At 38.2% G+C, this 25,887-nt stretch overlaps 1 protein-coding gene and 1 long non-coding RNA gene across 12 annotated transcripts in view; one reads left to right on the top strand and one right to left on the bottom strand.

Annotated features, from left to right (window-relative positions):
* LOC120370783 overlaps nucleotides 1-25,887 on the top strand; it is a 111,457-nt gene that overhangs the window by 20,032 nt on the left and 65,538 nt on the right. The window contains exon 1 of one of the 7 annotated variants that reach the window (XR_005583932.1): nucleotides 8,863-8,965. The exons of the other annotated variants lie outside the window; for them this stretch is intronic. This is a non-coding gene — a long non-coding RNA (uncharacterized LOC120370783). Of the gene's footprint in view, nucleotides 1-8,862; nucleotides 8,966-25,887 lie in introns of those variants that run through there. 7 annotated transcript variants of the gene reach the window in all.
* Nucleotides 6,491-25,887, bottom strand: part of NR5A2 (nuclear receptor subfamily 5 group A member 2) — a 118,305-nt gene continuing 98,908 nt past the window's right edge. For all 5 annotated transcript variants that reach the window (XM_039485981.1, XM_039485983.1, XM_039485982.1 and 2 more), the window contains one exon: nucleotides 6,491-9,684. In XM_039485981.1, coding sequence (XP_039341915.1) covers nucleotides 9,437-9,684 — 248 coding nt within the window. In that variant the 3' untranslated portion in view covers nucleotides 6,491-9,436. The remainder of the gene's footprint in view (nucleotides 9,685-25,887) is intronic.

Here is a 25,887-nt window from a genome sequence, read left to right as displayed (position 1 = left end):
TTTAGGGGAGAGACTGAGGGGAGAGAGAAGGAGGTGAGAAGGCAGCAAACAGGAGACAGAAACAGAAGTGCGTTCAAGTTAAAAAGGACTTTGGTCAGAGTAGGAGAGCCTGAGTGAATTAATCATTGGAATTAGAGTGGAATAGATGGGTGGAGATGAATGATGAACCCAACTGGAAGTTAAAAACAAGCAAACAAATTTTCCAAAAGGAATAGAAACAAAATAAAACGATTGCATTGATGAGTGATGTGTCAGGAAAGTAAGTAATAAGAGAATTAAGAACTTGAGGTAGATGTCCCATCTAGTACACGTCTTAGTGGTAAGTCATGCAAGGGGGCCATGCATGGGGTCTCCACACCAGGTGAGTTTCTCCCTTAGGCCACAATCCAGCAAAGCTCTTAAACCCATGCTTAACTTTAAGAACACAAGTAGTCCCATTGACATGAACAGAACTATTCATGGACTCAAAGTTAAAGATATGCTTCAGTGTTTTGCTGGGTCAAGACCTTAATGAACTTGAATTTATGAAGTTCTGTTTACAAAGAAGTAGAACGAGAGTTCCATGCTTTGCAAAATGTGAACTGTGTATCCAGTTACAGTGAACTTTTATTCAGAGACGTTGTTCTGTAGAAAAAATGACTTCACTCTAAAGTCTTTTGATCATATTTTGGGGGCTTATATTCTAAATAGAAAACAATCTTTTTACAGTTTGCATTTTTTTACACTATGATTGTCTCACAGATGATTATGATTTTAAATAAAAAACGGTCTAATTTAATGAGGCTTCAGTTTTCACAGCATGATGTGAATGAATTGATTGAACATATTTAATCAATTATACAATGCTCTGGTTTTCTTAACCTTCAGTTTGTATAGATTGGGTAAAACAAAGCTTAGATGCAAATGAATAACAATGTCACTTTATGTATTTCGGGGAGCTGCTATATAAACAATAATTTATACAAGACTTAAAGCAATAGTAATAATCCAGCATTTTATTTAGTTTTATTTCTTCTAGAAAAGTGAATTAAGTTTAAATATTTATGAAACATAAATGTCATATTCTGCATCCGTGCTTCCTTCTAATTGTATTGCATTTTATTCCAAGTTCTTTCTCTGCTCTTCCCTTACCCCATCCCCTTCCTGTTACATTTTATGGGCTGTGCTCACACTAACATAGACATGGACACAACTGCGTATTTCTCATTATGGAACGCTAATGCAAATAGCCCTCCAGCTCATCTGTTAGCTCAAGTAATTCAAGAGTGCCCAACACCCCAACTGGAGTCGAGTTGATCAGTACCTCTGAAATTAGACTACGACAATAGTTATCTCAAGATAGGAACCCCTAAATTAGAAGACACTTGAAACGTTGTCCCTTTTATCTCTCTCTGTCTCAATTTACTTACCTACTTTAGTAAAAATGCTTTTGAGCCTTAGATAAAAGATGCTACAGAACTGCAGAGTATTAATTTCATCAGTCTGTAGTGTGCAGTGAAGAACTTCTTCCATCCTTTGCTGCACGTAGACCTAGACAGAATCATGAAGTTCCACAAGGTTGTGGTGTTCCGAAGGGACATAGCACCAGGTGCAGTTGGTTGTATATGTTATACATGTATGATAATAAAGGAATCAAGAACTGACAAATTACAAAGTCCTGAACTAGCTTGGGCCCATAACACACACTACAGTTTTTACCAGCAAGTCTGAGATCCTTTGCTCTTGAGGATCACAGTGTTATTTTTGCACTGTTTATCAGGCTATGTTGGACTGACTGACTTGTATTCTTATGCTCTGTTGAATTTTGTATCATATTTGGAAAACTTTTCCACAGTACTTGAAAAACAGGAAACTGGCATCATGAGGGAATGTAAATCACAGAGCAAGTGGAAATCTCCGGCTTCTCACTTTTGCAGTACTTCAGAAGCAAAGTCTAAAGGGTTGGTGGATCTGAGCTCAAAGAAAGAGAAGTCCCACTCTGAAAGCATGCTCACATTGGAAATTAACATCTGTCCTACCATGAACCACTGAAATAAAACAAACAAACCCAAATTTAAACCAAATTAAATATAACAACAAAGAGAAACTAATTTTCTTCAAATTCTGCATAAGAAATTTCTTCCAAGCTGAGATGCCATCATATCAAACTTTATCCCTGAAGGAATTTATTATAATTTTCTGAAAACAGGAGTTTAATAATGAAAATGCCATTTCAATTTTATCTGCAAGATACCTACCCACTTCACTCTTATATGGCTTCTGAGAATGATGAATGGTAAGAAAAACAGCTTGTCACTTGGAATTGCATTATGGGAGCCTCTCAACTTTATGGAATTGCGATATATTGTGCTAGGTACTGTAATATCTAAAATCTGCACTGGAAATCTCCAGATCTAGTTTTTAGGTCTATCTGTGATCCTTTACAAGTCAGAATATGAAGTGCTTGTATGGCGGTCAGTTTAAAGAAATATGCAATAGCCACCTATTTGTAGGTTAATTTAAAAAGATTCTGGGCCCTGCTGGACCCTTGGATGGAATGAAAACTCAAACTACTTTTATATTGGGGTGGATTACAGCTTACCTGACAGCTGGAGAAGGGAATCCCCCAAGACTGTATTTCTGGCAACTAAACATACATTTTATCAGAACAGCCAGTTCTTCCTTCTGTTGAATCTCTTTACTTCTCAGTTGATGCTGCATGACTTCCATCAATGTTGCTTATGTTTCTGAAGACTACACTGAAGGAAGATGGGAGAACACCAGTTAACTCTCCAGAGAACTGACCTCACTCCATTATATCCAGTGGTCGCAAAAACATTCTCCCCCACTCTAGTGATGCAGGGCTCTGGGAGTAGAAGAATGTATTGGTCAGTAACAGCACTGGTTAACAACACTCAGGGGGGGCTTTATCATGTTTTCATCTTTAAAATACTTATACCACTACTGTAAAGCACTGCTGAAATTCCCATTTTATTTCTTTTGAAAATATTAAAGGCAATATATACAACAAATAGTCAGTCTGGAAATGTCCTACAACTAATTAAAAGAAAGTGATGATGCATATTACAAATCCTGTGCATTATTGCTTATGTTCTCAAAACACTTTCCAAATGTTAAACAAGGGAGCGTATAGACCATGGGTAAAGCCAGAGGGTATTGCTAATATGCGGCTCTTCCATTCACTTCTCCCTCATAGAACCTCATCAGAGTCTGGCCTGCGTCTGAGGCTGCATGCTAGGGGTGGAGTATTCCCACAGGAAAGTATATTGACTGATATCACTAGGGAGATGTTGATGCATAATGTCTCAATGCTAGCAGCATGTTAAATATAATTATTGATAACTAACAGATTAGACCCGTTATCAAAGGAGAGGGCATCCATTTTGGAAAGAAGACAAAGTACTCCATCTTTAAAATAGCCGTTTCTAAACACATTGTGAAGCTGACAGTTTAGCACTCAGTTTATGAATATGCACTTGGGTGTCACATGGACAATGGCTGCTAACCAGAGGATAATGTGGTAAACCTTTTCTGCCACTGCAACTCTACTCTAAAAGAACCTGTAAAAAATTAATTTGATGCCAGTGGTTCCCTTTCAGTTTTATGTGGTGTTATGGAGACAAATCCTGCCGTCCCTTCGCTGTTCTGACTCGGGCAAAGTTCCCACTAATTTCAACGTGCCACTATGAAATGGGTGCTTTGGCCTGTGACAGCAAGATTGAGCCACAGGATTGATAAAGAGCTTGTATAATGCCGACAGACCCCAGTAGCCGGCAGGTGGGATCGAACTTGGCGCCTCTGGAACTTAGTGCATGAACTAAAAGCCAACTGCCTGTTAGCTAGGGCTGTAGAGCAGACTCATTTAACTCTCTCTCTTTAAGTGGTCTCAGTGCCACTAGATGGGACAGAACACCACACCCAGAAGGTGTGTGGGTTACACTTGCATCCTACCACTCTGTTGCTTTTGCTTTGTGACGTCTTCATTATACCCAGAGTGTAACAGCTGGAGGTCCCCTTGAAGCTGATGGTTACTCTGCAGCTGGCTCTGTTAGAAATCCTGGGACAGGTGCTCAGCTGGGGTAAACTGACATAGTTCCATTGACATTAATAGAGTTGCATCAGTTTACACCAGTGGATGAGGACCTGGTTGTCCCAAGCCTGTGTCAGTTAGCACATCTCTTTTATATTAATGGCAAATTGCTCTACTTAAACTAATATGTAAGCCAGGGTCTGAGTGAGCTCTCCCCTGCCATCTATTGATGAACTGGGGGAAAAGACCTACCCAGTGACATCACTAAGAGCGGAAACCACTAAGAACTGGGCTAAGTGGTGGAACCGCTGAATACAGCATGGCAGCTAGAAGCAGAGGTGGCACTGAGCAGCAGCAAAGATGGCAGTGACAAAGGCAAGCAGCGGCAGAGACCACAGTGACAAGCAGAGGCATTGCTCAAACCATCCTCCTCCTCCTCCCATTCAGGGGTGGGAGGTGAACCTACGTGCACATCCTTGAATTCTGGGACTTCACTGATCTCAGACAACCAATTGTGAGCAGGGTGTGGTGGAGGGAAAGACGCATGGCATGTTAAAGGGACATTTATCCATCAGACTTTGGCACCACAATGTGAGAAACAGAGGCAAAGATCTATTTTCCATGATACTGCAGGGTGAGTGTTTAATTATGGTTTGAATACTTTTGAATAAGTGGTGCAGTGGTTTCCCAAATTAATCCTGAGTTCCTCCTGCTCTTAATAAGTTTCCTTTTGTTATACACAGACTCAATGCTTGTGAGTGGGGAAGTATTGCCTCTTAGAGGCACCTGGGGTGGTGTTTAATTTTCCCAGCTTTCTGGGTGGAGGTTTAAGCTAGTTCTGTTTTGTAATGTTAAAAGTAACCCCTCAATTTTGGACCTGGCCCTTGGTATCTGCAGCAACACCTGGCAGAAGGGTTACAAATATTTTTTATTTAGCATATATACAAATAGCAGAGTGCTGCTTTGACACACAGGTGGCCTGAATCATTCCAACATCACTAAGGTACCTCTATAAGACTGTCTTAATACCATGTATATTCAATACTTAATAATGCTGCTGTAACTTGGCTGAACCACGCTATGATCATTGTTACTTTAACACGCTTGGACCTACAAATATTGCCAGCTTAGATATTAGCATATAGTTTCTACACAATAACTTTTCCTATGTAAGGTAGTAGCTCATTGTGTAATCTTGCACACAGCAAATGCTTTGGTGAGAGTGAAAATATTGTTATATTATTTATTTATATACATATATAAGCTTATGTTAGAGACTAAACTAGAGGCTTCCAGTGAAGGGTTAAAGAAAACTGTTATTTAGCATGCCAGGAAATTGTCAAGATCACTAACTGTTGAACTATGTTGACCTGAGTTACATTGAACTCTCTCTTTGCATGTTTGCAATAAAAACATACATCAGCTTGCTTCAGAACCAATGTCAAACTTAGTTAATGCTAAAATCCCCTCCTAGTTTGTGTGTACTGTGGATATGAAATACATCACTCTCTCTCTATATATTGCTATTAGGAAGTTTTTTTCTTTGGTGATGGTAAATTGCTAAATTTGACATCTTCTGTGTGGGCCGATCCAAAATTTTCATGTAATATATGCTCCTTCAAAATAAAAACATATTCCTCCAACCTCTAAGCTACACAACATTATCTTTAATTTTTGTATATCTTTAGTGAATTTAAAATTTGTGTTTCTTTTTAAGCAAAATATTTGTACACAACTAATTCTAGACCTAATTTTGCACTGCTAAAGTTTTAACATTGACTTCGGTGGAAGCCTGATCAGGGCCTAAGAGAACAAACACTTTAAGCTAGAAAAGGAATTGTGGCGAGGTGTGTTTGATCTCAGTAGTAGGATTCTATTGACACATCATAGTGTACCACTATTCCTCATCTTCTTGAAATGGCAGGCAAAATCATTTTTTTAGTAGCAGCAACATCTGTCTCTTTAGCAGAGTCTTGTGGCAGTTGTGTTGGAAGCTCTAGAGTTTCCCCTGGCCCTGTCATGTATTTACATTGCTGAGAGGTTAGTTTGAGCTCTGCTGTCCTCCTGAATGCTGTTAATTGATTCTCTTTTATCTTTTTTAGGTAACGTTGAATATCAAACTGCTATTAGAAAACTAAGAATGCTGTTTAAGAATACATATATAACCACTTATCTATAAATATGCTAGTTTGAAAGGAGATTTATCATATCCACTCTTTCAAGTCATGTGTATTGCATTCAGCATATGCATCTACACCATGTTCATCATGATATCTGAGGTTCTGAATGTAATGTTGCATACATGCAAATTTCTATTCCTTTCTGCGTCACATTTTTTTTGGCCTCATCTTCAGTATTTTTTAACTCCTGCTTGAGTAACTGACTTTTATTTGACTAGGAATTAGTTTCCAATGCAATGGGATTATCGTAAAACAATTTTAAAGTAATCAGGATGGGCATATCAATATTTATTGAAATACTGAAAAAAATCCATTAGTGATGCATAACTCCTGGCAAGAACTGACATGACAATAGGTATTTCACTGATACAGTAAGAGAACTTCAACTTCAACAAGTAACTAATTGCACATTCTAAAAGTTGCATGGATTCAAATCCAAGGCAACTGCAGAACATCTGTAATACAAATATTCAGACATTACAGATTGTCCACTTACAAATACAGAACTATAATAAACCAGGCAAAGCCAAAACCTTTGTATTTCAGTCTGCTTTTACTAATATGTCCTGCAATCAATAAGGCAGTCATAAGTAAATGTCTGGTTACAAAGTGGTTAACAATTAACTTAGGGAGATTTTTGTTTGAAAACTTTGGGCAATCTGGAGGGATTTTTGGAACTACAGGTACTGCTGATATATGTTATAGTTTATCTGAAACTGTTTCTATTAAATTGTATGCAACTTGTTGCTTGTCTTTTACATCCTTATATTAGTACTCTTGTCCTGTATATAGATAATGGTGCTGCGTATACAGTTAACAACACATTTTTGTGAATTTTTTAAGCTTTAATATTCAGTGAGGTTCACTGTAGTGTTTCCATAAAAACAAATCAAGAATTTACAGAATATGAACACTTGAAAAAGAAAAAAGAAATATTATACCCATGTTGTACATGTGACCACAGCAACTTCACTACCACCCCCAAATGCCATTCACATCTTACTTTCTATAAATTTAGTCCTTTTTTTTTTCAAGTGATGCTTCCATCCCTATTGATTATACATGATAATCAGGCGAAATGTTTTCATATTACATTTGATCTGTAAAAAAGCATGAGTGGTATTCTATGATGTGAGACCGACATCTAGGTGCTGCTGACGCTAGGTTTAGCTAGGTTTGTACCCTACACATGGACAGAGTATTGGAGATGACTAATACAGATGATTAAAATAATCTGTTTTATACTAATGCAGAAATAACTGATGTCTTTGGTATACAATGTACAATGTTTGGAAAAGAATTTAAGATGCACCTTGTTAAATTCACATAAACCAGAAGAAACTACAAGTCACATAATTTACAATAGATTTAAATAAACTACATTTAGGATTATGAAGATTTACAGACATTTAATCAAGTGAATGATTTTAATTTGTAAAGACCCTTGTATGTCCCTGAACTATGTTCCACTAACTTGAAGACATGCTACAGTAAACACATATATTTGGCTTCTTCATTCTGGCTATATCTTATATAAAGATGAAACCAAGGACCAATAAATTAGCATCATAATTGTCTACAGTGGAAACTATGATATACAATATAAATAAACTATTCAAAAGCCAGCAATCTTCATGGAAAAAAATTAAGGGATTAGGAGTTTATACAGTTTCTACAAGTGATTGTGCAGCCGATAATCTCAAAAAATTAAAGTTTAAACGAGATTCCCTTTTTGATTTTAGTGTCTCACGACATACAGTAATTCAGTACTGGTAAAATAATTACCAATCAGAAAGCAACACTAAGGGAATCACTTCTTTGCAATCTTATCACAGATTTTTTTTCCCACAGGACCTAAAGAATGTAAACACTAGGGTTCTTTTTAATGTAAAGTATTAATACTCTATTTTAAACATATGTTGATCCACATTTGCCCAGTTACCTTTCAGGATAATGAAATAAGGCAAGATTTTCATAACTGTGGCACTACATGTTATAATACTGATATCTTCATTTGGATAGAGATGTAATTATTTGTCCTTCTCCAATATTTGTTCTGCAGCAGACTTTGGTCTACATAGACATGGCAGTATCACTCTTCTTTACCCATGTAGAATATTTTAATTACCTAACTTTTTTTTTAATTTAAATTATGTGTTTAAAACTTACTTTCGTCTTTTCTTGATAATTTTAAAGATCACTTCTTAGCAAGCAGTTTGACTTGATCAGCTCATACATTTTGATTGTTGTGGTTTTTTTTGCATAGCTAAATGCACTTTAGATGTTGACTTGCATTATTTAGCAATGTTACCATTTGAAATCTGAGAAGATTTTATTTATTTTTAAAAGAAACTAACTTTAAACAGAAGGCTAACAGACTGAAAAACTTCAGCAAGCTTATTTGGCATGAAAATCTTAGACAATGCCAGAGCCACATTTTTTATACTGTAATTGAAACATGGTTGAATTAGCAAACTTGCCTTGGAGAAACGATTTGTGATGTTTTATAGCCATCCCATGGAATATTAGTAGAAGAGGGATACTGCCTGATTTAATTACATGAACACACAAAAAACAAACTTCAGAACATATTAAGAATGTCAAGCTAACTTAACAGACTCTTCATGTTATCTATTTGCAGGCCTGAGACACAGACATTCAAAGCCAGGCTTTTATGATTTGGTGGAGCTACTATATAGTACGTGGCTACTTTATTACAGATTGAATAGGTGCCACAACATTTATCACAGGCAAAGTAAGTGTTCGGTCCTTGGAAGGATGATAGAAGTTGTTGTTGGTGCAGTTTTGCATCCTTTAGAGTTGTTTTAGAAGTCCTGCTGTACAATGAAGGATTTTAGTGCACTCAATTTCTCCACTATATTAGCTTAATAACACAGATCAGTTTGTTCCTAAATTTCTTCATAGTGGCGATCAGAAAAGTTAAATATACAAGAACTGTTCCGTTTTTTTTCATGTTGACATTGGTGATAGATCCACTTATAAGCTTGTTTCATTCCAGTACAAAGTCCTATACAGATTCCTTTGGGGATGTGTAGCATTTGATTCACAGTTTGCAATACAAATACCCTGATACATCACTTATTTACTATTAAGTATTTGATTATTATACCATTTTGCAGTCTTAAAACCAAGTTTTTAATTAGCGTTGCTTGGAGCAGTTCAGAATTTTTTTTTTCTTGAAAGCAGAAGCTCTATAGGGCATAATTTATGCTCTCTTTGCATGCAGCATTTCAATGAGAAGGTTATTACATGGCACATCCCCATTCAGGTGTTTGTAGTAGAGGTATTCTTCGGCCTGCATACTGATGGCCCGGATTTCTGGTAGTCGCAGGAGAAGTTGCCCAAATTTGTCTGTCTGTTGTGGATAGTTGCACATTGTATAGTCCAGCAGAGCAGCATTAATTTGTTCCTGAACACCTTCCACAAGCTGGAAGTTCTCAAGGTTTTTGACATCTGATGGGGGGAAAAAGAAAGTAACATTTCAATTGCATTTGAATTCCTGTTTACTAAAGCAGTGTTTTACTTAAAGAGTGTTTTTTTTTCTCTTGACAAAAGCATATTTTACATGCTGCTCAATATTCAGTAAATCCATTCCCCAATTTTTCTGGGAAAATGATCACAAAAGAACTCTAGCAGACTGTCTTGTTGAAATTTTGCATATACCTCAAATCAATTAGACACCAATGGATTTTGAGCAAGGTCAACTCTTTTCATAGCTTACAAAAGGGAAGGCTGAAGATTTCTGAAGTAGATGACCATAATATATTGCCAGCAAATGAGTCCCCAGAGGAAGACCTATCTTTAACCCACTATATTAAACAATTCATATAATTCTGTATTAATTTTTCTGACCCAAGGTGAAATCTGTGTCCAGGGTATGATGTAGTTAATTCTAATAAAAAGTGACAAGGTTCTTGTTTCTGTTTGACATTTTCTAAATGATTCTGAAAGCCTTTGACTTGTCTTGCCTATGCTAATGAACCATCTGGTACACTCCAGTGACTGCCAAAATAATCTTACCTACTAGAAACTCTCTAAAATATATATTTCAATGACTAATGATCTTTATAAAATAAAACTCATGTCCTTTGGACAGAATAAAAGATAAGTGCCCTTTAACCTGAATATGGTTTATAAATTCAGATACATCGATCTCCTTTGCTATTGGACAACTGCCATTCACACTGGTGAGGTGGGCACTGGCAAATTGTTCATTCTAACGACATATTATCTACAGTTACTATACAGCACCTCTGAGCTCTCTAGGAATGTTGAAGTTGATGGTGTACTGAGCTTTTCATATCTGCTTTATTTCCATAAAAGGTAGTTTGGTGGCATACTTATTTTGATGTGTCTACATTGCAGTATTATAGTCCTTGAGATGCTGATCTTTTTTTGTATTCAAAAAAGTGTAAATTTAAAGTTCTGTTCAATGCAAAAGACAACACTAATGGAAAGCATAGTTAGAAACTAAAACAAAAAGATCTAGAAATTAAAAATTTCAGGATAACTAAAATCATCCTGCTTACATGTATGCACCGATGCTGTTAAATTAACAGCTTTATATATACATATGCAGTGGTCCAGGTGCAGTTACTCTGAGAACATGTCTTGGTTGTCAGCATAACATTATGACATAAATGAATGTTAACAAGAAACACAATAACAATGTAATTAACATGAACTTAGAGGCCAAATTTTCTCCTATGCAGGTTTTTCCAGGATAGTAGGCCGGGAACTTGCTGAATTCCCACCTGTGGAGTCTCCTTCAAATCTTATTGCTGAAGGGAGATGAATGGAGTTTTTCATTATGCAGAGCAAGAATGGGTTTTGGCCCCCCAAACCCACCAATGGCCTGGAATACATGTGGCACTCAAGCCCAAGCTTTGACCCAATTTATTTTAATGCTAGAATGTGTTTTAATGCTTTTAATAGGTAAGAGTAAGGATAAGAGTGCTTGAAATGCAAGTAGATGAACACACAGTATAAATTACAGGCTTTGTAAAAAGGTGAGACATAGCAAGGCCTATAAGAGAGTTGGCATTAAGAAGTCACCTAGGGTCACCAGTTTTGGGGACTTTTTGTGATTTGTATCTTGTGACAAGCAAGTTAGCCACACAGAAGTGAAAAACAAGTTATAGAGTAGCTTTTTTTGCAGGATTTTGGGGTACATGTATCCATGGAGCTGACTGCACTGATGTATCAAAAGTAGTGGGCAAGGGGTTGACCTAACAGTGAGGCCAACCACAGAACGTTAATTATGGGTAGCCCGCATTCCAAACAACATATGTTTTCAAGAACATAACAAAGGGCTAGGGGCTGAACCATTGTCGAATATGGTCCCAGTCATGTTTAGATGCAAGGAAAGAAAGAGGTATAAAGAAGGGGTGTATCTGATCTTTGATGAGCACCTGAGAAACTGATGTAAACTGGACCATCACTTCCAGATTATGGTGTACTCCACTGACTATGTCTATTTTTATCTGTTTCCTATGTTTTCAGAAGTTTGAGTATGACAACACTAGGGACTGGCTGTTTCTAGGCATCTGATTTTTTGTTTGGTTGCATGAATGATTTGGGTACTTTGGTTATTAAATAAAAACTCTATTCATGTGATTCACCAATTTCATTTATTAAATAATAATTTATGTAGCTACTAGAGAAAGAACCTGCTACCTGTGACTGCTATGCTTTGCAGCCCAAATCAATTTTTCAGGCTACATGCCAGAGATTGGGTCCATCGGCCCTATTCCTGAAAGTGCATCTGATGGAGCAAAGCCTGGTTCCTGGGCAGAACCCAAATAAATTCTGCTCGGTGCAGGAAGACTTTGGAGGTGATTGAAGGACAGAATTCCAACCAGGCAACAAGGTCTGAACCACCCTGAAGTTTCTGCATGGCCATTACAGCAGACTTGGTGCTACAGTAGCATACACAGCTCTCTAGGTGGTTTGTCCCATAGCCCCAAATCCCTACTATGTATGCCTGATGCTAGGGTGACCAGACAGCAAATGTGAAAAATTGGGATGGGGGTGAGGGGTAATAGGAGCCTATATAAGAAAAAGACCCAAAAATCGGGACTGTCCCTATAAAATCGGGACATCTGGTCACCCTACCTGCTGCAGAGACTTACATGCAGCAGCTGCACTCTTCAGCATGCTGAAAATATCAAGTTTCCCTCTGTGGTTACTCTGCATCTTGCTCCTTCAAAGTGCTAGTTTGACTGTGTGTATGAGGCCTCCTGTGACCAAGGTGTATTTGGCCCTTACACTCTCTGTCTGAAGAGAGGAACAGCCTATGCCTCTACATTGAACTGAGTTCACTAATCAACCCAATGGCGTGACTTGCCTCCCTTCTGTTTATTGTGCTGCAGGCCTGAGCAACTGGGAGCAGAACCTCCTCCTGAATTGCTGGCTGGCCTTAAGGAAGCCAGTGGGAAATCCCTAAAATTGGAGCAGGTTCTGTCCATGGCTGGGGGTTCTAGAAACCAGACTTCAAAGCCTGATCAGCCACCTCCCCTAGTTATCCAAACCCTCAGTTACCCAAAGTTTTCTGGTGTCCCCAGAGATCTTTGGATAATCAGGTTCGCATTATATTATAAAAATATACCATGCATTGTTTTTAAAGACATTGTTTCAATGCTCATAATTGCAAACTAGATGTCCTCCAGGTGGCTATAATTAATCACTTTTGCTCTTTGCAACATCTTGTGTGGGAAATGACATAATTTCATTTTCTCTAGTCTACAGAAAACAAAGTGCACAGAATTAAATGTGAAAAGTTGTACTGCTCTACATAAATTACCACTGCTATTTGCTTTTTAGAAGAGTAACGACATGCTCAAGGTATTTTGCAATTCTGCAATGGTTTAAAAATCTGTCTTAAATATGTTTCTGGGAGGTTGTTAAGAATACTAACATTACCAACTATCACAATTATTTAAAATGGTTTACTTTCAAAAGTGAAATACAATCACTAGTTTGCTGCTACCATGTAAGAAATTCCCACAGACACTGCAGGTGAAGTAAAAGACAAACAGATAAATAGGGAGTTTGCAGTTTAGACTATATTAAATGAACAATGATGTTACAGAATCAGTATGTCAAACATCATCTTATAAATGTAACTTTTGAGCTATGGCTGCTTTCAGATACTGTGGGCTTGATCCAAAGCCTATTAAAATTGATGGGCATCTTTTGCCTTCAATAGATTTTGGATTAGGTCCTATTTTAGGTTAAATTATTATAATATTTTTAAAGAACACAAGTTTAATCCTGACTTCTGCTCTATGTTCTTAAATATTACTTGTGTTTTCAATTGTAACTTCACAAAACCATTCAGTTCTTAGCAGAGATGAAGAACCACCAAAGTCTAAAAATACACATACTCCTTATAGATTCATAGATTGTAGGGCTGGAAGGGACCTCGAGAGGTCATCGAGTCCAGTCCCTTGCCCTCATGGCAGGACCAAATACTGTCTAGACCATCCCTGATAGACATTTATCTAACCTACTCTTAAATATCTCCAGAGATGGAGATTCTGCCACCTCCCTAGGGAGTTTATTCCAGTGTTTAACCACCCTGACAGTTAGGAACTTTTTCGTAATGTCCAACCTAAACTTTCCTTGCTGCAGTTTAAGCCCATTGCTTCTTGCTCTATCCTTAGAGGCTAAGATGAACAAGTTTTCTCCCCCCTCCTTATGACACCCTTTTAGATACCTGAAAACTGCTATCATGTCCCCTCTCTGGCTACGTCTTCACTACCGCCGTCGTATAGTAGAGCGATCGATTTTCAGGGATCGATCGATATATCATCATCTCGGATATATATCGATCCCAACCTCCTATCCTCTCGAAACTCCACACCACCCACCACGGCGGCAGTGGCGGGGGAGCAGAGAGACACGGATCGGCCCCCGCGGCGTCGCGTGAGGATATATATAATATGACTTCAGCTTTCAGCTTTCTTGTTCGTGGCTGCTGATTATATCTTATATCGATTTTCCCCCCTTAGTGTAGACCAGCCCTCAGTCTTCTCTTTTCCAAACTAAACAAACCCAATTCTTTCAGCCTTCCTTCACAGGTCATATTCTCTACACCTTTAATCATTCTTGTTGCTCTTCTCTGTACCCTCTCCAATTTCTCCACATCTTTCTTGAAATGCGGTGCCCAGAACTGGACACAATATTCCAATTGAGGCCTAACCAGTGCAGAGTAGAGCGGAAGAATGACTTCTCGTGTCTTGCTCACAACACAGCTGTTAATGCATCCCAGAATCATGTTTGCTTTTTTTGCAACAGCATCACATTGTTGACTCATATGTTGGTGTTTTTTTCTTCTTGTTTTTTGTTTAAGATATGGAGGCAAAGTGTGTGCTGTTGAGAGACATATTCTGCTGCCAGATGTGCCAGTATCATTTTGGAGTCAGTGGGGCTACATCCTGCCCTCAGTTACACTTGTGCTACCTGTGACCTATGACATTAGTTACGCCTATGCGACCCTTTGTGAGTTCAGTGGCTCAATTTGATTTAATGGAGGATGCATGGAATTTGTCTCTGTGATATTTTCTCACCTCAGTGCACAGGGCTTTAAGCATTCCTATAGAACAGTGATAACCATTCTAGGAATGCCATATAAATAACTTCAATTAACAATGACATTAAACACGAGTGATAGTATTGTGGCTAAAATGCCACATATTCAAGTTGAAAATACACTTCTTAATGAATTCGCTCTAGAGAGGTATTCTTAATAAAGTATTACCGTTGTCTGTGGTCTTGGAAAACCCCCTTGGTCTCAAAAATTATGCGCAAAACAAATGTAGAAAAACACAGGAGATAATTATGAGGCACTGATATCATGGGAACACATGATATAGGCTTCATTGTGATGCCCAGTACCCCTATATAATATAGCATTTACTTCATAATTTTTTTCATGGAACCCTTTACAGTAATAAATAATGTAAATACTTTTTAAAGAGATAGACAAGGTGGGGAGAGGTCCACCTCTGACGAGGATGAGTAACAATGAAGGGGAAATAACAAATGTAAGGTATTTCTGTTGTCTTCTTCAGCTTTGCAGGCTAGAGCAGGGGTCGGCAACCTTTCAGAAGTGGTGTGCCAAGTCTTCATTTATTCACCCTAATTTAAGGTTTCGCGTGCCAGTAATACATTTTAACGTTCTTAGAAGGTCTCTTTCTATAAGTCTATAATATATAACTAAACTATTGTTGTATGTAAAGTAAATAAGGTTTTAAAAATGTTTAAGAAGTTTCATTTAAAATTAAATAAAATGCAGAGCCCCCGGACAAGTGGCCAGGACCTGGGCAGTGTGAGTGCCACTGAAAGTCAGCTCGCGTGCCGCCTTCGGCATCCGTGCCATAGGTTGCCTACCCCTGGGCAAGAGCAAAGAAGATTATTATACTATTGGGCCCATTGCTGCTTCCTGATGCTTGTGTATTTAGCTGATTATTCATAATGTGTACTTAACTATAATTTTGATTTTCTTTTATTCTAGCTATTATGGTAGGATTTTTTTTTAACGTTTGTGGTCGTACCTATGGGTAAAGAGATTTGATTTCATTATAAAAAATATTTATCTTCTGACTAAAGATTCTATGACCACTAATGTTTTATGTGGATAAATCACCATCATCACATTGAAATCAGTTGGGATGAAATTCATCTGACATGTATAGTAAGAAAATCTGTAGTACTTTTTATAAAATTATTCAACCAATTCAGGTTTTTTTGCAGTCTATATGTCTCCTATCTATCTTTGTATCTCTTAGTTAGATTTTAAAGTACACATGTTTAAGCTTAATGTAATAAATTAGTTTCCAAGATTTAAAAACTTGTAAAATAAAATAAGCAGAAATAGACCCCTCGCCCACCCATACACCCTTTAAATTCTAGCAACTAGAAAACGCATGTTGTGCTGCTACAGTAAGTCCAATCTCTTATTTCATCTACTTTATTCACTCAGGGACTAATTACCAACTTTTTACATGAAACAGCCTTACTGTGAGCTCACAGTGGGGCGCACATCTTTTTCCATCCTTATTGGAGAGTACACCCTTAGGTCTTCTGGAATATATTACATATTTTACAAGAACTAGCAATAGCTATTCTGTCAAACATAGAATTTGTGTTCTCTATAGTTTACTTCTGAAGATGAAGACAAAAAAAATTATTATAGTGGTGCCAGTAGCAGCCCTATAGTCACAGTAAAAGTCTGTCAGTATTCCCACTAAATCTTCAATTTTCAGGGGTTCATACCTCTGTCATCAAATTGTGCTCTAAGCTGAAACTTTGCATACAAGATAAGCAAACTTGGGTTCTGAAGAAAACACTTTTGCATGTTTTCCAAAAAATGGGTCTGGCCTTTAGAGGGGGGGAAATATTTAGGTTTCAGAGAGATTCTCCCCCGCCATGTTCCAAACTTGAAACACTGAAATTTGGTGTGCTATTAATCTATAGAGAGCTCTCACTGGTTTGGGAATTTTGAAAAGAAAAATGAAAGGGAATGAGAGATTTAACTTTGAAAAATGGTTACTGTGCAGGAGCTGTGTAAGTACTTTTCAAAGAATGTTAATTAATTTTTATTACTTCATTTCACCAGCCACTCCTGTCTGCATCACATGAACCAACTGGCCATGCACATGCACAGAACCCATAATTCCACTCCTGCCTCTCTGGACTTTGGAGTTCTCGGCTCCTACTCTAGTTCCACAAATGAGAATGCTGATATTCTCAACATTTTAAGATATGAGAGGAGAATTTTTCAAAGTAGAAATTAATTTAAGTCCTCCTCCAATCCCTATTGACTTCAGTGGGCCATAGATAAAATTTGTAAATGTATTAAACCCTGTTTCTCAAAGGACTCAGCTGTAGGGAAAACGTATGGACAAATACAGTAGTATAGTTGATGTACACAAACTACTTGGGTGCTCTATTAAAGACTTTCATTCTCCTTCTGCCTCCTTACCACATACACAGCAGCTGAAGCACCCTTCAGCCTCAGCCTGCTGAGGTCACAACTGACATTTACACTTGGACTTTTTTTGGCCTATCAGCAGTCAGATGCCTGAACCTCCCACTCTCTCCTCTTTCTTTCCTCTTCTTTTTTCTCCTCATGCCTTCACCTCTTTCCTCCCTTCCTTCTGTCCAATTTATTTCTTCATTATTCTCCTACCTGCCCATCCAAAGAATGAAACAAGCAAACCTGGAACTAATAAACCATGTGTCATACATTCTGGTGACCACATGCTTGTAACTTGCATCCTTTCCCTACATTATTTATTTTTCTCTCTTTAAACTATATACCCTTGAAGACAGTGACTGTGTCTTTCCATATGCAAGGTTGAATAGTAACTATATTATTTTAGGGGCTATCAAAAATAAGACTCCCCATAGGTTTCTAAAGTTGAACATGCAAAATTATAGATATTTTGGAAAATTTGGGCAGAAGTGACTTGCTGAAGGTCATAGAGGGAATCTATGGCAGATAATAGACTTTATCTACACTTATGGTGGTGTATACACTACAGGCATTAAACGTGTCACTACCTGCCACAGGGAAAGAAGGCAGGTGGGATCCATACTTGTTATTCAGTGTGTAGCTATGTGCTACAGTGAAAGGCTGCGGGGGAAGTATCTGGCAGCAGGGAGGTGGTGGCAGCGGGGGAAGTATCTGGCAGCAGGGAGGTGGTGGGGAAACTGAGTGAACTGCTGCCAGAGCCATTTATTGTGGTGTGGAAAGGGTCTGGCAGCAAGACACTACACTGCTAAAAATAGACATGGGAGGCTCTACTTGGGCATGCAGAGAGCTGTGTGGACAGTGTCGGGTATGTATACTGGGGGTTCAGGCATGTGGGGCACACTACTCACGTAAGTTGTGTCTCACTGTCTCCACTGATATTTATAGTGCTACCTGGGTGTGCAGTGTCTGTACTCTACATGTTGCCGTTAAGTGTAGACATAAACATAGATTAGAACCCATATTACTTGACTCCTAGAAAAGTCCCCTGTTCACAGTATGATTATTGGCTAGAAATATTCAGCTCACCAAATATGGCAAATATTTGTACTTCTAAGCAAGCTAATGATTTCATTCGCCCAATAATTCACCTTAGCAGCAGGCTTCCAAACATTTCTGTAACCAAATGTGCCCTAATCTATTCAGTGTATAACTTCCTTTAAGTAAATCAGGAGTAAAGTACCACATTTGATAAAAGTAGGAAATAGGATCAGATTTTGAATGAAAGAGCTAAAAAAAAAAAAAAGAATAGGTGAGACCAAATTGTGTGTGCAATTCATTCTTGAAGAATAGTTTGTAAAACGTTCTTCTCAGGGCCTCTTTGTTTCAAGAGCTGTTGACTGTTGACTACTGTTCTTCTCAGGGCCTCTTTGTTTCAAGAGCTGTTGACTACTAACGGTAGTCATAGGGACCTGATTTGTCAAGATATAATGTTTACAATTTATAGGTTATGAATATTTAAAATAAGTGTAATTATTTATGAAATTCCTGGAAATGGTGGTTGGAGCAATCTTTCAAAAGTCTTGAAGCTGAGCACAAAGGTAAATAAGGTGTTATATTTAGTTAATGACAAACCACAATAAAACCTAGAGGAATGAGGAAATATACATTCCTTGGATGGGAAGGTATTGAATGTTTGGAATAAAGAAACACATTTTCTTTAGATAGGCATTTTAGGGGAGGAAGTTGGAATATTATGTTTCCCCTTTACTAATTAAACACTGTTTATTAGAGGAATAATGGGCAGATTAATTTCAGGTGTAGTTCCACTTTAGTCAGTGAAATTACACCAGGAATGAATATGACCAAAGAAGAAGTACAAATATTTTGTGAAAATATAGCCTATATAAATTTCTACTGTGGTTAGAACTCAGAAGTGCAGCTGTCACTGAAACCCTCTTGAGTAGCAGGCTGTATCCTTTTATAAAGCCCATCTGTCTCTATGAAAAATGCATGATCATAAAAAGCAGTGTTCCTTAGGGAAAAACCTCTCTGTGCTAATCTTGTAGACCTTTACAAAACATTTTTTTAAAACCTAAGTTTGCGTTTGATTTTCATTCCAGAACTTTTGTGTTTTTGCGAAGTTTTCTTATTCTATTAGAATAAGATATGAGGTTCAGTTTGTTCAGGTGGCAAGTCCAGACTATGAATAAGCCATGTTATCATATGAAAGAGAATTAAACAGGCAGATCCAAGTGGGGATATATTAAGCCAAATTTAAGCTCCAGTTGCTGAATTTAGCCTGTACTAGATGTCTGGTTTGCCTCGGGATAAATTCAGTTTTTCAGCTAATCGAATGAGGAAAACTGCCTCAGGTATGATAAAATTTACAAGAGAGCTCAGTCAAACAGTTCTTGTTATAAATATTAGCTTAAAGGCATTCTTCTGGTTTTTGGATCAGGACTGTATTTACATTTAATTATTACATTTAAAACTTTTATCAACTTGGCTAAAATGTTAGGCCAGCCAGTTATATTATGATGCTCTATAGGTAAGAGTAGAGCTCCATACTACTTTTACTTTTGTACTATTCTGTGAAACTTGTTTGGCTACACAATGCCATTAGGTGTAACCAAATCCCCACAAGAACAAGAATTGTAACGTCTTTTCTTTAAAATGAGAAAATATAGCTTATAGTAAAGATGTTTTAGTGATTTACTAATCTCAGAGATCCTGTATTGTGCCATGTTTTTCTGCCAACATAATAGATACCTAATTTAGTAATTAAAAGAAAACCAAACAACAACAACAAAAATACAGATGAAGAACATAAATATTTAGGTATACTGTGGAGTCTGGTTGATAGGTAGCTTTAAGTTTGTATAAGTTTTAAGTGCTAACCATAGCAACATATTCTGTATGGTATGGTAACACACAGCCCTCTCCTAATGGAACACAGTCATAGACCGTTTGTACTTTTTTGAAGTTTTGCACATTCTACAATGTGAGTGGAAATGTTTTTTCCATTAAGCAAATGACATTTCTTGTTTAGTCTTTTGTTTGTATTCACCTGAACATTTTAGCTCTTACCTTAAAGGGCTCAGTCCTGCAAGAGGCTGAGCACTCTGGTCCCAACCCAGCAAAGCAGGTAAGTGTGTGCTTAACTTAATGTGTGTGCTAAGCGCTTTGCTGAATCTGGACCAGAGTGCTCAGCAGGATGGAGCCCACCCGCAGCTTTGTTTGGGAGCATCACTGCAGCAACAAAACAGTGCAGACACACTCACTATGTTCACCGTTCATGGTCCCAATCCCACACCATGGAAATCAGTGGAACTTTTGTCATCCGTTTCAATGGGATGAGGATCAGGCCCTGACATTTCGACATGGCAAGATTACAAAGCCAGGGGCCAAAATGAAGGAAAATAATTCAGGGACCAACCAGCATCTTATTTCTGGGGGGGGGGGAAATATCCATTGTCAAAGTGATTTCCTAACAAGGTTATTAAAGCCATGTTCTTATCAATAATTTTTTGACATTGTTTAAATTATTAATTCATCCAAGTGCCTGGGGAAATGTAGTTTGTGTATGACGGACAGTAAATCCATAGTGTGATTTTTGTCTTCTGCACTCCAAAGCATGAGGCAGAGGGAGCAGCAGGGATACTGACCAAAAAAAATCTCAAAGTACATTAGCCATTGTAGCTCTTACTTTATATATATTATATAAGTACAATGAGGTGTGTTCAGAATGGAATGACAGCCTCACTCTTTTCCATGCATTCAGTGCTAACAGTAGGGGGGTTTGTTGTTCATAATATCTATTTTGCTATATCTGGCAAGTAGTTACCATAATGAGAATAAAGATTTGTCTAATTGTTATGGTTCAGTAATGTGCTATGCAGTATGGTGTAACAACAGTAGTGGTAATAAAGTGTGATTATTTTTACATAATATTATCAATGAAAAACTTGAGCTTTACTATTATTACATATGGGATAGTCTTTATTGGTAGCGTCTGTGTTTTTCACAGTGTAGACTTTACAACTATAAAGATGGCTCGAGATTGGTAATGAAATATGGGGCCTTCCCATCTAGGCCACTGGTTCAAATCCATCCAACATTAGTGATGATCAAAAGTCATCTGATGCCAGCTTGGTGGCCTATGTAAAATGAAGGGGTGGGAAGTCCCATTCCTCACTGGCAGATGTGGATGTCACAAAATCCACCACCAGAACTGAGTGTCAGAATCTGTATTTGTGCAGATAATAGGTACTGCTGTTGGCATTCTTGGCAGAGAGGCCAAGGAATGAATGGGCATGGAGATTTTCCACTTTTCCCCCCATAAAAGTGGTCCCTCTGGGTCAAAACTGGACACTGCTGCTTCTTGTTCCATAGATAAAAAGCAAGCTTCACTTTCAGAAACCTTGACCTTTCACTACCATTAAATGCAGTTAAACTGTGATTTACTACTAGAATATTTCAAACCATCTTTCTTTTTACATAGCATGGTTACTTGTCTGAGAAGTGGTAACATAATTTTTCTACCAAGACTTTTTGTTTATGCTTGGAAATAGAAGTGGTTTGGATACTTAAATTGCAGAGATAGATTTCATCCTGTGGCTTCCACATGTGCACAGGCACTTTGCAGGTACAAACGCTTGCATATGTACTTTAAAAAGTCTAACACCTGTACACATGCAAATGTTAAAATCTGTATTAATCATTTCCCCCATTTGGGTCTTCTGTATCAGTTGCTAACTTGCATATGCAGAAGTTTACAATTTTGTGCACACACATGTAGTGGCTGAGTAAAGATTCCACTGAAATTTTACCCCACAGTGTGATGCTTTCCATAGCACAACTTAACTGTAGATTCATGTCCGTAAATTGTATTATTTATTTGTATTCCGGTAGTGTCTGTGGCCCCAGTGGAGATCAAGCCCAACTGTTCTACATGCTGCGTAAATAAATAGCAAGAAGCAGTCCCTGCCCCTGAGCACTCACAGTTTAGACAAGACCGACAGAGATGAGGGGAAAAAGAAGTATTATTCTCCCTATTTTACCGATGGGGAACTGAGGCACAGAGAGAGAAATTGACCTGTCTAAGGTCACACAGGAAGTCAGTGGCAGAGCCAGGACTTGAACTCACATCTTTTGAGTCCCAGTTCAGTGTCTTAACCAAAATCCCATCCTTCCTTTCTAAATATTGTTTTATTTTATACTTAGTTGCCATTCTATTTTGAACACGACATTCTCATGAAGTGAGCTTTAATTCTCAGTCACCTCCTTCATTTTCCTAGTCACAAATCTATTCAGATAAGCTTCTACAGTGGAGTAGCAGAGCTCATTTAAAAAGTTTTCCCTGGTGTAAATATGAGGGCTAATTAGGGATGGGTGAGCAGGTTAAGTAAATCCCCGACCTCAAATCAAATTTGAACCATTGCTGTGGCTAAACAGCTTGATCCTGTGAGTTGCTGAGTGCCCTCAAGTAAGTCAATGTGAGTTCAGGGTGCTCAACCCCTCATAGGATCAGGCCCTTAATTCTGCCTCCACTATCAAATCTCTGTAAAGACTTCTAATCCTAGTCCATCTTCCACTGCTGTTTCCTCTTCCACAGGGTTCTGGTGGGCACTTGGCTGAGCTCAAGTGCACCGCTTACTAACTGTCACCTACTGCTTCCCCTTTAGGGGCCCAATCCAACTCCCACTGAAATCAATAGGAGTATTCCTACTGAACTGACTGGTAGTTGGGCTAGGTCCTACTTGAAAGTAAGTGTCCCACTGCACCTCAGAGCATGTGAATTTTTCCAGCTGTGAGTTTCAGCAGTGTTTACTTGTGGACAGGGTTACATTTCCCATTCCTATTTTATTTTAAAGAGTGGGATTTATATTTTCATTTTCTTTCTTTTTTTACAGATTTTCATTAATCTTTCTAAATTAACTGTAAAAGTTACACTGGCTGGAGCCACAGAAATCTTTAAAGAAGCTTGAGTTTCTTACTTTAAATGTGAGGTCATGACCGCGAAATATTGCTTTCCCATTAAATCGCAGTACTGAAACAAGGGGGATATATGTTTTGTGGGATATAATTTAAGTATACACCCGCACCCTTGTGTGTTATATTATATAAACATGCAGACTTTCAAGTTCAAAGGTATTCAGCAGCAAACAGTGGAATCTCTGGTTATACATGATCATATCCTAGAAATGCCAGAGGAACTGCTAAAATTTGCTGCAGCATTCTCCCACCCTTGTTGCAGAAAATGATACTTAACTGCTGGAGAAATCCAAGGGCCCTGATCATATCCCAGGCTATCAGCTCATAAATTTTCTTTTGTTTCTCTGCATTCTTGATTTACATTCACTAATTGGAAGTTAATGTGCTCCCAGAGGCATGTAAATCATATTTAATCTAAAAATCATACTACTTTCTTCCAAGGTGTGCTTCAGAAGGCCACTGAACATGTTAAATATTCCAAATGCCATCTCTGTATCTTCTATGTCTTTGGTAATATAGTGAAACTTTTTTAGTAGGTGGTGGTGACTGGGTATTTAACATAGAGGTTATTGTACCGTTCGCTTTAATCAGAGGAAGTTTTCTGAATGTGGACTAGTGAACATTAAAGCAACTGTCACTATATCTGTCCAGCTGAATTTAATTAAATTATTGCAAAACAAAGCAGTGAAATATTTCATCTTGATATTACTTTCCTAGTTCAGTTTTTGGGGTAAACGAACAAACAGTTCCCAGTGTAGAAAAGACAAATCAGCCTTGGCACCTACCCTGTAAAAGAATTACCAGCTAGAGTAACTTGACATAGGATCCAGTTGAGTCAAAAATCCCAGATATTTGATGATTCAAATTCAGACATCCTTCATTTAGACCGAAATAACAGACATTTATTGTGTACCTTGCAGCTGGTGACTATTTAACAGCAAGGTGCTCTCACAGCGTGGTACTCTTTACTTTATGTGCACAGTAATGAAAGTTCACTATTGATTTTTCTGTAGCTGCTTGTAACTATTATAGTTGATACATCAATAGAAAAGGAAAGCACAATGTTTCACAGGAGGCAGAAAATCAGAGAATACATGATGCTGTGATAGTAAATCATGGCATAATCTCAGGAATTGATAGATGGTTACTGCTAACTTGAAACCCATGGCTTTCTCTGAAAAGACTACCCTATAATCGCCCAATATGTTCTAACAGACTGACTGCCTGTAATAGTGCTAACGGACACAACACAATGTTTCATCTTCAAAGTAATAGTTTCCACAAGCTCAGTTAATTTGTTGTGGCAGAGTCCATTTTGCATCTTATTGCAAAGGGAGACAGAGAGAATATGGTTTGAATATGGGTAGGACTTGAACTTTGTAAGAGATTATTTCCAGAAAAGAGCACAGAGGGTTTAAGTAAGTTGTCATTAATTCTCAACTTGCAGAAGTCTGCAGCTTTCAGTAAAGGAAATGCCTAAGAATTGGTTATTGCTGGTGTCAAAATATTTGAGCTGTTTTGTCAGAAAAGACAACTGCACAGAAAATACGTTTACCACAACCACTTCCGGTTCCACAGTGTTCTGAAAGGGTGCCAGAAGTCATGTGAATAATTGGTGGTGCTCTTAAGTGTCTACTGCTGTGTCTGCAGAATGTTTCCAGGGCACAAATATGTCTGAATTGTACAGTATGCCTTGTGAGGTTTTTACCAGGAATGCTCTCAGCTGCTCCATTCCCTTTTCACCCCTGTCCCAGCTACGGTAGTTTTACTTGTGGTTTTATTAAGTGTATGGTCTCATTGCACTGCTAAACTTTTAAAATGTAAAGGTCCACGGTAAAGAAATGGGATATTACTGGGGGCAAAGCTCCAGATAACATAGCTGGCTGGATGAAGCATTATGTATTATTTAAACCTCTTCTATGGCTCTCACAGTAGCCATTTACCCATGTTCCTGCACTTGTAGCATTCCCTTCTAGCTCTTTTTTTTTTAAAGAGTTCAGGGTGTGATTTTTGGCCCTGTCAGCCCTCCAAAAAGCAGCAGGTGATTCCATCTCTGCGAGCCTGGACATCTGCCAGAAAAAATGGGTATCCACAAAGGGAACAGACATCCTCAGAAAATCACCTGCCTCCCTACTGAACTTGGACAGCAGTTGCCCTTTGAGGAAGAGTCTGTTTACGGTAATTTCTTCTGTTTTTTTTTTTGGAGAGGAATTATGAGGAGGAGGCCTAGAGTCCTTGCCTTCCCTGTCCCCAAGCAATCCACCCCCATGAAGGGTTTCCTGCAGTTGGGAGAATGGAGAGGGTGCTGTTGAGGTGCCACTCCCCATTTTGGCATTTTTCCCCTTGTGTAGCTCAACATCAGCAAGTGGAGGGGTACACTGGGACCCACATTTCCAAAGGGCACTGAAAGTCACTGTCTGGTGATGATGCTCAAAGTATATTTCTTGCATAAACTCTTGAGTTTAATTTCTAAAAGCAAGTTAAGAATATCCCCAGTAATTAAGGACAATGAGTGAATCTTGTGCAGGCTGAGGTTTTGGAAACTGCATTAAGTATTTTTGGGGCTTCTAAAGCTAGTTCACTCTGCTCACTCTCTGCTGCATGTTCCACCATTGTGGTAGGCACTGTACAAACAGATACAGACATAGGTCCTCTGCCCTGAAGAGCTCAAATACATAATT

Source organism: Mauremys reevesii, linkage group 8 (assembly GCF_016161935.1).
Source record: "Mauremys reevesii isolate NIE-2019 linkage group 8, ASM1616193v1, whole genome shotgun sequence".
Lineage (NCBI taxonomy): Eukaryota > Metazoa > Chordata > Testudines > Geoemydidae > Mauremys > Mauremys reevesii.
This window is presented reverse-complemented; position numbering and strand designations above follow the sequence as displayed.